The 14,177-nt window shown below is 45.6% G+C and overlaps 2 protein-coding genes across 2 annotated transcripts; one reads left to right on the top strand and one right to left on the bottom strand.

Moving 5' to 3' along the window:
• Nucleotides 1-14: 14 nt before the first annotated feature.
• Nucleotides 15-1,526, bottom strand: PCYB_011730 (hypothetical protein; the record flags this gene model as incomplete). The annotated part of the gene is made up of 1 exon (XM_004220679.1): nucleotides 15-1,526. One exon carries the CDS (start codon nucleotides 1,524-1,526, stop codon nucleotides 15-17), a length of 1,512 nt encoding a protein of 503 aa, XP_004220727.1.
• A 1,833-nt stretch (nucleotides 1,527-3,359) lies between these two features.
• Nucleotides 3,360-14,177, top strand: PCYB_011720 (hypothetical protein). The gene is made up of 12 exons (XM_004220678.1): nucleotides 3,360-4,940; nucleotides 5,296-5,322; nucleotides 5,825-6,250; nucleotides 6,408-6,805; nucleotides 6,828-7,104; nucleotides 7,304-7,416; nucleotides 7,556-7,700; nucleotides 7,952-8,679; nucleotides 8,893-9,124; nucleotides 9,439-12,858; nucleotides 13,212-13,487; nucleotides 13,557-14,177. The coding sequence occupies exons 3-10, from the start codon at nucleotides 5,825-5,827 to the stop codon at nucleotides 12,856-12,858; spliced, it is 5,739 nt and encodes a 1,912-aa protein (XP_004220726.1). The 5' UTR covers nucleotides 3,360-4,940; nucleotides 5,296-5,322; the 3' UTR covers nucleotides 13,212-13,487; nucleotides 13,557-14,177.

Below are 14,177 nucleotides of genomic sequence, written 5' to 3'. Positions count from 1 at the left end.
CCTGAACTATCCCCTCACTGGAAGTACTTCTTCAGTCCCTCCTTCTTAATTGTATATTTGACGTTCCTCAGTTTTACCTTCAAATCTTGTAGTCGCTTAACCTCCGTTTCTGTTAAGTTCTTTTTCTCTTGCAGTTTCAACAGCAACTGGATTTTTTCTTCCAATTTTTTTTTTTCGATGAGGAGTAACTCCTTCTCTTCTTCCTTCCTCGAAAGGTTGGCATTTTTTTTAAACTTCGATAACTCCTCCTTACTTAACAAGTATTCCAGAGTGAGATTCTGTTTTTGTACATATTTGTCGTTGTACTTGGTGAGCTTATTAAGGATAGCCATTTCTAAATCGTTTATTTGTTCTTCTTGGCCTTCTTGTGGAGAGGAAGCAGAGGATGATGCCGCGTTCTTCTTCATTTGGACATACAAATATAAGTCGGATGTCTTAACCAAGTAGACTAGGCAGTCTAAGTACTTCTGTAACATATTGAGATAGTAGTTATCCTGCTTGGTAACAGTTTGGACTGCCCCTTCTGAGGAGCCATTTTGTTGCTTCGTTTTACTCACAAGAATTAAGCTTTCCAAGAGCTCTGCAAACTGTTGTAGAGAACACCCTGATAATTTCTTCATCTCGATATTTTTTCCGACTCCATTTTTTATAAAACTTTTTACAATTGCGTTATCTTCTTTTATGTTTAGGTCATTTAAAAAGGAGAGAGCATCACTGATGAGGAAGCCTGAGCTCTTGTCTGCATCCAGCTGAAGGAAGTACATTGCTATTTGCTTGTTCAATTTTTCACTCAAGCAAGTCATAAATTTTGAATTCTGTTTGCTCATTTTTTCTTCGTACGTATAAATTAGGTTCACAAAATCTTTAACTATGCTCTCTTCCGCTTTTGATAGATTGAAGTCATTCTGATACACTTTGTAGATGACGTATCCTCCAAAGGTGATGCTAAAGAGGTATACTACTAGCTTCAATTTGGACTTTTTTTTTTTCCCTCCTATATTTTCTGTTCCTTCAAAAGGATCTCCTTCCTTCTGAGTTGCCTTATTTATTTCTTCACTAAGTGGATCTTTCGTCCCACTTTCTCCATATGCTTCGTACTGCTTAGCAGTGTCTTTTTTCTCCTCTGCACCCTTTCCTGGCTTTTTGCTCTTCGTGCCCGTGGCAAAGGACACATGGTTCACCAACATGCTATGCTCCAATTTGTGTGTCCCTACTCGAAGAATACCGTAACATTCTCCATACGTTCCAAACGCGTGAGAGCTCCCACTCCAGGTGGAGGAGGAACTGTTTGCGCGGCGCGAAAATGAGGAGTCAGCGGTGAAATGCCATGCGTAGGGGGAAGCATAGTGATCAACGCAGTCGCGTGCGTAGTTGCGAGTGTAGCCCCCAGCGGAGCTAACCCCCCTGGCGCCGAGGGACGCACCCTCCGATGGGTTCAACCGCACCAGCTGCTGACAGCACTTGCCACTGCCATTTCGGCTTCTGCACAGCTGGCCGTGCACGTTTTTTAGGAGCGTGCTATGCATTTTGGGGGGAGGGGGTAGCGGAGGTCGTTACGTGGGGATTACGCGGGGGTTATGCACGTGATGGGTGTGCCAATTCGCCTCTCACCGCGCGAGATATTTCGCCTCTTTGTGAAGCTGTTTTTGTCTCCACTCCCCTCGCACATGTACAGAAGTGGGGTGTTCAAGCGTGGGATGTTCAAACGTGGGATGTTAAAGCGTGGGGTGTTCAAGTGCGGGGTGTTGAAGCGTGGGGTGCTCAAGCGTGGGGTGTTGAAGCGTGGGGTGTTGAAGCGTGGGATGATCAAACGTGGGATGATCAACCGTGGGGCGTGTATGTACTCACCGTGCATTTACAAATTTTCCACCCCCCATGAGGTGAAGATCCCAAAAAAAGGGTTAACTTCCCTTTCTAGTTCCCCCGAAATGGTGGCGGCGAAGTGGAGACTTCTCCTTCCCGCAAGAGGGAGAGTTCCCGAAAAAGGTGTGAGTAAGTATGGTATGCCACCTTTGGGAGTTATAGGAAAAGCTTAAAATGGAGGGAAGAGATGTATGCCCCTAAGCAAGTGCGGAGGAGGTGGCCTTCCCCTTTTAGCATTCTTTTTCAATTTTTCGGCATCATTATCGGGAGCATACGTGGGGGGAAAAACCCATCTCGTCGCCAGGACTGAGTTTCCCCTTCCTTTAAATGGGTTGCTGCTCGTTAAAATGGGTTACCGCTCGTTAAAATGGGTTACCGCTCGTTAAAATAGGTTACCGCTCGTTAAAATGGGTTACCGCTCGTTAAAATGGGTTACCGCTCGTTAAAATAGGTTACCGCTCGTCAAAATAGGTTACCGCTCGCAAAAAAATTGTCACCCTTTTGTCGAAATTTTCTGTTTTAATCTCGCCAGGGGAGAGCAGCCAACAATCAAGAAGAACTGGAAAAACTAAATTTGGAGAGCGAACAATTTAAAGTTAGCAAGTTACACAAAGAGAGTGGGAGGAGAGGCTTGCCAAGTGGGGCAAAAAAAAAAAAAAAAAGAAAAAAAAAAAAAGAAAAAAATCGACAAGAAAAAAAATGTGCTGGGATGGGAGAAGCACATGACATGCGTGGTGGAAAAATTTGGTCAAACTGATTGGCGCGACGAGAGCACCCCCGGTGGAGGCAGCGCGGAGCCCATCACACAGTACGCAAATTAAGCACACATTGCCGAAACCGAAATTTAGTTTTGGCCCCAATTTTGAGGTAACTGGGGAAAATTGGAAATGCCTCAAGCGGGTGGAAGGAGCATTCTGCAGGCGTTCGCAAAAAAGCAAGCCAAAGGCGCGTAAAAATATCCCCCCCCTCTTTTTTTTTTTTTTTTTATTTTTTTTTTTGCACTTACGCGAAAGAGAAGTTATCACTTTTGCTTCTTTTCAAACTGATTCATAAAAGTGGTCAGTCGCTTTTTTGTGTTCTCGTGAGCTGCCTTTTTTGTTTCCGTGAGCTGCCTTTTTTTTTGTTTCCGTGAGCTGCCTTTTTTTTTGTTTCCGTGAGGACACCCCCCTAGGTCACATCGCTGGAGGGGAGTTTTTCACGCACTAGAGGAGTACCTTGCCGCTCCCCCGCGCGACAAAATGAAGGGGTCGGCCTAGAGGGGGAAGACGGCAGCATACGAAGGCGCATAAGTGGTGGGCCTGTCGGGGAGTGAACCAGGGGGGGGGGAAAAAGGCCAGCTAGACGATAGGGAAAATCCTTCGCAGGGTAAACCCCTTCTTCTCAACTCCGCAGGGTAAACCGCTTCTTCTCAACTCCGCAGGGTAAACCGCTTCTTCTCAACTCCGCAGGGTACCCCCACGCATACACTCACCGCGCAGCGCATCCATGCCGAAACCATGGAAGACGCCAATGACATAATAAAAGAAATAATATACAGATCAGCCGATGAGTGCAACCACAACAATGAAGAGCTTAACTTCCCTACCGTCATGAAACACTACTATGACGTGACGCGCAAGTACAGCACCACGAAGCAGCTGTCGGGGGAGATCCTTAACAAGCTAGTCATTATCTGTAAAAATATAATCGAGGATAAAGTCGCTTGTGAGTACCCCCTGAGGGTGCACGACGAGGAGGAGGAGGAGCAGCAGCAGGAGGAGTATGAGGAGGAAGAAGAGGAGGAAGACGCCGAGGGTGGAGAAGAGGCCGAGGAAGAGGCCGGGGGTGGAGAGGACGTGCAGGACGTGGCGCGAAGGGATAGTAACCCCCTCAGCATGCGGCATGTCTTTTCCGCTTCGCAAGATGTGACCCACTACAAACAGTACGAACCGTGCGATCGTTACGACTGCTTGCCGGCTGGGGGGGAATCCGTCGAGGTGTGCCGCGTGCGGCCCCGGCGTACGCGAGCCTCGCGTGAGGAGGCCACACCCTACAGGGAGGGCATTCCGTACGAGCAATGCTTCCCCTACAGGGAGGGCATTCCGTACGAGCAATGCTTCCCCTATAGGGAGGGCATCCCGTACCAGCAGTACTTCCCCTACGGGGAGGGCATCCCGAACGAGCAATGCTTTCCCTACGAGGAGGGCATCCCGTATGAGCAATGCCTCCCTTACGGGGAGGGAGTCCCCCTTGAGCAGCGCAGCCCCTACGGGCCCCTCAAAATGACTACCCTGAGGAGGAAGGGGCCCGCGGAGGAAACCACGTGCATATGTGAAGTGAGTCCACCGAGCAAGTTGAGCATCGTGGCGCTGGAGAGCAAGCAGGCAGGGAGGAGCAGCGCCACGAAGGGGAGAACAATGAAGGGCGGGACGATGATGGGAGGAACGATGAAGGGCGGAACGATGAAGAGCGGAACGATGAAGAGCGGAATGACGAAGGGCGGAATGACGAAGGGCGGAATGACGAAGGGCGGAATGACGAAGGGCGGAATGACGAAGGGCGGAATGACGAAGGGCGGAATGACGAAGAGCAGAACGACGCAGAACAAACTCAAGGGTAACCCCATGAGCAATGTGAGGAGCCTGTGTAACGTGGGAACAAGGAGCAGCGCCGACCCGAAGCAAAACGAAAAATCATTCATGCACAGGAATAACCGAAATTTGCTGAAAATTTATTTAAATGGAGATTTATTGTGCAACTTGTATGACAAGCTTAGCAAGAAGGTGAAGTGGGGGATCGGCAATGGTACGATGGAGATGACGAGTATCCAGAAAAAAGTAACATTATACAATGAGGGGAACGTGTTCTTTACATACAAAACACTGAAGACGTTTCAAAGACACTGGGTCTGCTATGCGAGGAAGAAGAAGGAGCTGAGGAACAGAGCAGCCAAACATAGAAAAGTCTACACGAGAAAGATACTCGCCAAATTCTACGACCTATGGCTCTATCGAAATGAGAAAAAAATTTACGTCAAAGGAGTCTTCGAAAAACTGGTGGAAAAGAGGAAGAAGAACCTTCTCCGAAAACAGTACAATGTATGGTTATGCAAATATAAAAAAAAAAAAAAAAAATTTTATTTATCTTGTTCATATCTTTAGTGAGTGGAGAACCTACGCACACAAGGAGAGGACTTTGCACAGGGCAAAACAAAAAGTGGAAAAAAAAATAAAAAATAAAAAATTCATCATTTGGAAGGAACGATACAGAAAAAAATTAATAAAAAAAAAACGAGCAAATACAAAGTGTCTACAATAAAAATTTAATGATAAAATGCTATGTCCATTTTGCCTTGTACTATAAGAAAAGAAAAAGGGAGAGACAATCCTTCCATTTCGTTAGTCTTCACACAAGGGAGAAGTTGTATCAGCTGTACTTCTCCCTCCTGGTCAGTCGATACAAAGAAGAAACACAGTTTAAGGAGTACTACTCGAGGTATCTTAAAAAGGTAAAGAAGCACCATTTGAAGAAATTTTTTTCCATCCTCAGGGGATATATACAAAAAAGGAGGAACATAAACAGGTCATTCAACCTTCTGTCACGACAAACTAGTGCAAGTACCATTAGTGTATATTTTAGCAAGTGGGTGGTTAGGCTACAGGAGGAGAGAAGAATTAACAGCATGCTGAGCAAACACCTCGAAAGAAGGTCCCATTGTTTGCAAAAGAAATTTTTTGAAATTTTGAGAAAATACAAAAATAAATCATTCACTCTGAAGAAGACGTTTTTAATTCTTTATGAGAGAAGGAACCGACTCGAATTACTTCGTACGTTCCAACAGTGGAAGAAGCGGTACACCATCAATGCTACGCAGTACATCCTCTTGCACAGTAAATATAAATACAAGCTAATCATTCGGTGCTTCTCTCTCCTACGAGGTTATACAACCTACAGGAAGAGGAGAAAAAATTCAATTAAACAAATGCATAGCTACTTCGTTAATCGAGTGAAGAAACGAACTGTGTTGAGCTGGATGGACTATGTGCGCGTCTACAGGAGGGACATCCTTCACTACTACCATTTTAACGACCAAGGGAATTTATTCGTCCTCTTTATGTTGAAGACTCTCCTACACTGTCGATCTCTCTCTCCAGAAACCAGCGGAAAAACTCTCCTTGATATTGTCAATTTTTCAAACATAAATTTTAACCTGAACAACTTTGTCTTCATTCATAAGAAGTACCTCGTGGGGAAGGGTCTCCTTCCGAACGTAGGCACTCTCTACGACAACGCCATGTTTGTGTACAGGTCCCTTAACATCATTTCTTCGTTCGTGCCCGCTCCCTTCTCCGTCAGCCTGCGCAAGCTGCGCCACAACCTGCCCTACCTCTGCTTCGCGCTCAAGATGGTAAGTGGGTCTGTGGAGGGGGATATGTGAAGGGGTACCCCCCGCCATGCTCCTGACCAATGCATCACCACCCTCCTGACCGCTGCATCGCCACCCTCCTGGCCACCGCACCGCCAATCTCCTCACCGCTTCACCACACCGCCCCACTTCCCCGCAGGCAATTTACAAACGCGTCGTGAACACCTGGCGCAACGAATGCATGCGCGTTAAGCGGTTCCGGGCGGAGTGCAGAATGAAGCTTCAAAGGGGCTGTCTCTCCCGTCTGAGGGGTCTCGTGAAGAAGAAGAAAGCCCTCCAGGAGGCGAAAAAAAAGTACGACCAGGAAAGGAAGGTCAAAATGAAAAGCAAAATTTTTTCCACCTGGCTGTCCCTCCGAATGAAGTACTACACCTTCCGCAAAAAGTTTCAATATTATGGCCTCCGAAATAGGGAAAAAAAAATGAAAAAAATTATACAAGGATGGATAAGTATAAGTAGGGAAAAGAGGGAAAAAAAAAAAAATTCTGCTCTTCTTCAAATCGGTATTGATGAGAAAGAAGAAGAAGCATTTCGACTGTCTACTCCGACATGCACACAGAAAGAGGAAAAAAAAAGTTAAGGAGAAAATTGCAAAGCTGTACTATGTGCGCAAATACAAGAGCAGGGCATTCAAGGCTCTCTTCGTGTACTCTAAGAACATACTTTTCTTTAATGCACTGAATAAAATTGCGGAGTCGTACTTAAAGCAGACGTGCGTTCGAAGGTGGAGACACCTGACAAGGGCATTCCTGGACAGGCGCCAGGAAATGAGGGCTGCACTCGACCAGCTGGACTTGAACGTGAAGCGCCGATTTTTCAACATTTTCTTTGTCTACGTGAGATTGCGGCATATGAGGCGCAGGAAGGTAGTTTTTCCGAGCGTGAGAAGCGGGGTGGCCACACGGTAGTCGCGGTAGCCACGGGGTAGCCACACGGTAGCCGCGCCATAGCATGCACGCCACCTCCACTGCGCCGCACGACACACCTGCACTGCGCAACGAAATGCCTTCCACCCCCCAGATCGCCCACCTGAAGCGTCTGCAGACGAAGCACCTCACGGAGAAATTCCTGAACCAATGGAAGAGCTACGTTCAAATACGAAAGAACAAGGAGGCGTTTCTCTCCAATATGATCAGCCTCTTCAACAGGTATGTGACGAGAAAGGAGGGGGCTCTTTTGGTAGCTCCACTTAGGAGAAGCGATGCGGATTGTATACCTAAGTTAAATCTGTGTATATGTCTCCTCGAGGACACAACCCATTTGGATGCACCTCTCTCATCTGCGCAGGAAGAAGAAGCTGAAGGTCATTAGCAAGTGGTACACTCGCTTCATACTGAACGTGCGCTTTAAGGAGACGGAAAGAATCCTGTCGAGGAAGGTGTGCCTGGTTTACTTCGCGGGTCTGTTGCTCTACAGCCAGAAGATGAAGCGGGTAACTTCAGCGAGCTGCATTCACGTGTGCGTCACCCCGTGTGGGCATCCTGTGTGCATTTTGTGATTATTTTGCGATTATTTTGCGATTATTTTGCGATTATTTTGCGATTATTTTGCGATTATTTTGCGATTATTTTGCGATTATTTTGTGATTATTTTTTGAACACCCTGCGATCATTCACGTCAAAAAAAAGTAACGCATAACGTTAACGCTGCTCCCTTTTCGCCGTGCCGTGCCCCTCCCCCAAGGTGGAGATTTTCCTGAGGAACCGAACCAACGTGGTGACCTGCCAGAAAATGCTGAAGAAATGGAGGAGACAAGCCAAACTGGAGATAAAGAAGAAAAAAATAATCGAGAGGAGATTAGAAGCGACCAAGTGTAAATACTACACAAAGTGGAAGAACAAGTACCAAAAAGTAAGGGAGAAAAAAAAAGAAGAAATTAAAATACAATTAATTAGGCATATAGGAAATATCAACACCCTACGAAAGGTGATCCACCTGTGGAGAATCAAAAGCGAACAGTCTAAACATATTAAGCGTCTTATCCATGCGATGACTACATTCGTAATTAAAAAAAGCAAGAGTGAAGCGTTTGTCGCAGTGTATAGATGTAGTCACTACTACGTCAACATACAAGTGACGCTTGCCAACTTTTTAGTAGAAAAAAAAGACAGAATGAAAAGAAAAATTTGGGATATTTTAAAACGTAATTGGAGCAACCGAGTTAGGAATAGAAAGGCCACACACTTCTTGTGTTCGATCTTAAAATCGAGAGCTTTCTCAGCTTTACAGCTACATCGAGAGAGACAAAGTGCATTCAGGAGGGGGTACCACCTGGTCACTCTGAATCGGAAAAGAAAGTACTTCAACGCCATGCTCCACTTTTTTGAGTTTATCAAAAGGGCCAAATTCAGTTTTTATTCCATTAGGCTTAATGGGGAGAGTAGACTGCGGCGTCATTTCTTCCTCGTCTGGTAAGGTGTCTCCATTTGGCGGTACAAAAAAGGAGGAGGTGTGTGGGGGGAGAAAGTCTTCCCTATGCTGTGTTCTAGTATTGGGAGGGAGGGGTTTTATATGTGCCTCCCCCCCTGCCTCTTTTTCTCCATTCTATGTGGACCGGACCCCTTTTTTAACTGTGCACCTTATTACCACCCCGTTCTGCTTCTTTCCTTCCCTCCCCCCCCCAGGATGGCCTTCCTGACGAAGCGCAAACAAGAGAGGAAAACCGCCCGCATAATACAGAGACAAAGGGCGAACAGAATAAAGGGAGCCATCTTTTTTCAAATTAAGAGAAGGCTCAACAGGAAGAGGTACCTCATGCTTCTTCTACACAGAATGGATGAGCTCATCAAACTGAGGATGTATCACCAGGGTGTTTACAAAATCAGAGCCAACAGAAAAATCATGACCATACGAGAGGTTCGCATGAGAGGAGATTTTTCGCCATGGCGAAGGATCGACTAATAAGATACACCGATCGAAAATGTGCAGCGATCGAAAATGTGCAGCGATCGAAAATGTGCAGCGATCGAAAATGTGCAGCGATCGAAAAAGCACACAGATCGAAAAAGCACACAGATCGAAAAGGCACACAGATCGAAAAGGCACACAGATCGAAAAGGCACACAGATCGAAAAGGCACACAGATCGAAAAGGCACACAGATCGAAAACTCACATCTGTCAGTAACTTCCCCTTTTTTTTTCACCCCTCCCCCGCTTACCCCCTTTGTAGAAAATCCTATCAAAGATGCAAAAAGACAAACATGAGAAAACGATGAGGAAAACCTTCAAAGCATTCAAGGACAGACTAGCCAAAAGGAAAAGAACCCAAATGGAAAAGGACTTAATCAACAGCTTCTATCCCAAATTGATTAAGACAAAATATTTTCGTCTCATTTGTCAGCGGGCATTCGATTTGTCCACAAGGAGAGATGCAATCCTGAGGAGAGCAGATGCGAACCATGTGTTTCACTCTCGAAAGAGTAATTTCCTTTCTTGGAAAGCTTTCGTGAAGAAGAAAAAACTACACAAGGAGCTTTACAATGCGGTGAAGTTACAGAAGAAAGCTCGTGTCTTCATTACGCTGCTACACGTGAGGGCTCAAAATTGTTATTATAAGGTATCCCTAGTGCACAGGATACACGCGCTGGTTTACTCCCCATGGTGTAGCATGCCAGCATTTGAGGAGATCCTCGATTGTGGAAGCGCCACCCTGAGAGTGGACCCCAAAGGGAGGAATTACAGCTGCGCGGGGGGGTACACAGGAGAGTATCCGCGCAGTTACAATGGAGGGGATGCATCCGAGTTGAACCTCACATCTGGAGGAAGTGGTGGAACCGATGAAAGTGACAGGCGAGGCGAAAGTTGCAGACGAATCCAACGTGACGGACGAAGCCAACGGAACGACAACATCGCTGGTGACGTAACCATGGGAGAGCGGCGAACAGGATGGAACACACACCAACAGGTTAACACCCTCATTGCGATGAACCGAATGCATATACAGATCGGACGGAGAGAAAGGAAAAACTACCCCTGCAGGGGAAAACGAGCCAAGAGAAAGAACAACCATTTTTACAGCTACCAAAAGGTGTGCTACTCTCTAAAAAACAGCGCCATGAACAGGCTAATAATTTTGTACCTTCTCATGTGCGACCTGCACGACATCAGCACCTTTTTCGAGCACTTCAAGAAAAAATTTAATTTTTTGTATCACTTTTTTTTCAACTTCCTGTCCCTCAAAACGAAGAAGTTCTTATTGAAGGTTTTAAAAAGCAATCGGAGTTTTAGTTTTTGCCAAGCTTTTCATACAAAGGATGCTGATTTGAATGCCAACTTTAAACTGTTGCTGCTGATTTATTACCTGCTGGGGGGGTCTGTTTCCCCTGGGGGGGGTTCACACGAAAGCAGGGCTCTCCTCATTTTCGACGCGACGCGTGCCTTCCTCGGAGGGGCGCAGAAAGGGGTGGGAGTGGATACTGCAGATACGGCGGAGAAGGCGACCAAAGCTTCAAACACGGCTAATCAGACGCACAGAGCAGACGAGCCATGCACCCCAGGGGGAGGCAGATCCTCAACTGCAAGCAGCAGCGAGGGAGACACGTCCCTCTCCTCGCACAGCTCGCGAAGTTGGGCCTCCTCCATGGGAATGAACACCCCCATGAAGCGCACCCCCCAGCTGAGGCGCCTAACGAGCGACGCCCTGCAAAGAAACATGCTCCATTTTGTTAAAGCCTTAAAGAGTAGCATAGCAACCCGTTTTAGGGAAACCACCCTGAGTATGCAATTCTCCCTAATGTGCTGCATAGGTAGAGACAAGCTAATCCAAGTGCACCTATTCTTTAGCAGACTGAAGAAGTCCACGCAGTGGTGGAAGCAGTACAGTCGAGTGAAGAGCCAACATAAGAAGGAGGACAACAAAAGAGTAGCCACCTTGGAGAAAAAAAACGAACTTTTAGAAAAATTCTTTGGTATATGGGTCCTATCCTTCAACTGGAAGGTCAAAGAAATAAAAAATAAAAGAAAGCAAGTTTTGAAGAAACACATCCGATTGTTATTTTCCTACTGGCATGGACTAATCAAAGTGGGGAACTACAATAAGGAGAGGTTTTTTAAACTGAAGGAGCAAGTGGAGAGGAGGGTGATGAAGGATTATCTAGATAGGTTAATATCTGTTCATATTTCGAAAAAGAGTGAAAGAAGAAACTTTGCCGTAGTAATGAAACACAGTAATGAAAAGAGAAAAAAAACCTTTTTCTATGTATGGTTGTTACTCTACCGATATGAACAGAAGGGATGTCTGGTACGCTCTCGTATGCAAAGGAGAGTACTCAGATGCCACTTCGACTCCTGGCTTGGCATCTACGCGAAGAAGCAGATATATCTACTCCTCATTCGCACACTGAATGAGCATTTATTCAAGAAAATCTTCTCCCACGTGGTGCACAGATTTAAGTATTACAGTTTTATTAAAAGGAGAGCGATCTCCATGATGAAGAAGTGCCTCCTCGTGCACTACAATCTAGTTAAACGAAACATAGCGATTGGTAAGCTGCAGATTTACATATGTGCATCCGTCCGGTTTACCCAAATGAAGCATCTGTTTGGACTATGGAGTGAAAAGTACAGGAAGAGAAAAAACTGTAGAGAAAGCTACCGCATCGTTATGGAAAAAAAAAAACGTGTCTTTTTCCACGAGTGGGTAAAACACTTCCTCGACAATAGCAAACTACATGATGAGAAAATAAAAAAATGGAACTCCTTTTTTGTAAAGAGATTCTTCTCCAAATGGTTGACGTATCATCATTACAAGAAGGTAAAAAGAAGGAGAAAAAAAAATACCTTGCAATTTTTTTTTCGACATTTGAGGAGAACATTCCAGATGAGAGTCTCACTTAGGGAATACATTACAAAGGCACACCTCGGAGTGAAGAAAAAAATTTTTTCCATTCTGAGGGAGAATAAACTGATGAGGGTCAACAAGAGACGGATCTATCTCTACTGTGAGCAGTTCTGGGGGAAGACCTTCTTAAGGAGGTACTACTTCCTGTGGGTCAATCATTACTTAATGTGCAAACATGTGAAGAGCGTGGTGTTCAGGATGACCCTCGTGAGGAACACACACTTGCTGCGCGGCAGCCTGAACGGATGGCTACTGCACACACAGAGGAGGAAACAACTGCAGGGAATTTACAACGTAATAAAGTTTGAGAGGAATAAAGTAGTGCAAACTGTATTCAACAGGTGGAGAAGTCTGTACCAGTTTGCCACTCAAAGGAGGAGAAGATCCATGCAAAAGTTTTTCCTCACGTGGGTTCAGAATTTTAAGTTTTGTTTGTTCGTAAACCGATTAAATGTATACGTGTGTAACATCTACACGAGGAACATCTTCTGCTTCTACTTCGATTTGCGCAACATGAGTGAGAAATACAACCGCCTCGCACGTGGATCCTTCCCCTTTGTGAAAAAACAAATAGGTTATGCTCTTGCCTGCAGAACGGAGTTGTTATCCTCCGGATTTAATGCCCTCCACTTGTATGCACGTCATTGCAAAGATATGAGAATCAAATTAGAGACCTACAGAAAAGGACAGAAACACAAACTGAAGAAACGTCATTTTGCTCTACTGCTAACTTACAAAAAAAAAAAATGAACCTACATAATTTGCTCCTCAAGTACACAATAGAGAGAAAATTTCACAAATGCAGGACAGTCTTCTTCATTCTCACAAATATTTTTTTTTATCAAAACCATTTGCGATTGTGTGAAAGGACCATTATATGTCGCAGACAGAGGAGGACCCTGTTGGGGTACCTAGACAAATGGACTCGCTTTAAAAATTACTCAAAGGAAAATCAGTACCTCGAAAACCTCAGCAAGGACTTCCTAACGTATAGAAGAAAATCTCAGTACATAATTTCTCTCAAGCATTTTTATGTGGAGCGCAAGTGGATGAATTACTGCGAATATAACTCACTCGTTTATTACAAAACTGTTCAGGAGAAAATGGTAGCTCGAGTGGTTACCTACTGGCATGAACAGTCTCTCCTTGCGCGCCGATTGGTGGACAAGGGTCAACAATTCAAGCAAAAATATAATCGTAATGTTGTGAAGAAATTTTTTTTCCTTCTCATCTTTTCCATTAACAAAATAAAGATAGAAAAAAAAAATTTTGACATTGTCCGCTTTAAGAGGGAGAAAATAATTAAACATAAAATTATTAACTTCATGCGGAGTAGGACCTTGACGGGTTCGAACAAATTGGACCTCATCGATAAAACGGTAAGACAAAAAAGGGAGACACACTTGGTTAGGACGTATGGGCTGCCCTTCTTCCGACTTCTCACCAAGAAGAAGAACCTCCGCAGAGCCCTCTTCGATGCCCAACGGAGAAACGACGCCGCCCTCGCCAAAAAGTATTTTTACTCCCTCATTTTTAAGTACGTCACCAACGTGAACCACTACAAGTACTACTACTATAATAAGTACCTCTCCCTGTGGAAGTACTACGTGGTGATGGGCGGCACGAGGCAGCAGCAGTCACGCGGCGGGGAGCAGCAACACGGCGAGGAGCAGTCACACGGCGGGGACACACTCAGGGGAGAAGCGCACCGAGGAGACCCGGACGATGAGCTCTCCGATGAGCTCTCCGGTAACCCCTCCGATAACCTCTCCGGTAACCTATCTGATAACCCCTCCGGTAACCCCTCCGGTAACCCCTCCGATAACCTATCTGATAACCTTTCTGATAACCCCTCCGACAACCCCTCCGAGGACAGCAAATCGGACGACTCCTCCGAATACACCCTGACCTCCGCACTGGGCCTGCGCAAGGGAGACACGAAGGGGGGGAAAGGAGACCTCCAAGAATATGTCAACCTGGGCTCCATTAACAGCTCCATAGCGTCCTCCGAAACGAAGGAGGAAAGCGACACGTCGGACGTTGCTGCAGCGGAAGGAGCGAAGTTGTGA

The sequence above is a fragment of the Plasmodium cynomolgi genome, chromosome 1 (assembly GCF_000321355.1).
Source record: "Plasmodium cynomolgi strain B DNA, chromosome 1, whole genome shotgun sequence".
Taxonomy (NCBI): domain Eukaryota; phylum Apicomplexa; class Aconoidasida; order Haemosporida; family Plasmodiidae; genus Plasmodium; species Plasmodium cynomolgi.
Note: the sequence above shows the minus strand (reverse complement) of the source record. Positions and strands in the feature narration are given on the sequence as shown.

Excerpts from the sequence above, each read along its gene's own strand:
- PCYB_011720 (XM_004220678.1), top strand. The coding sequence starts at position 5,825 with ATGCATAGCTACTTCGTTAATCGAGTGAAGAAACGAACTGTGTTGAGC. Across the intron at positions 7,701-7,951 it reads ACAGCCAGAAGATGAAGCGG|GTGGAGATTTTCCTGAGGAA; the intron begins GTAACTTCAGCG and ends CCCTCCCCCAAG. Across the intron at positions 9,125-9,438 it reads AAATCATGACCATACGAGAG|AAAATCCTATCAAAGATGCA; the intron begins GTTCGCATGAGA and ends CCCCCTTTGTAG.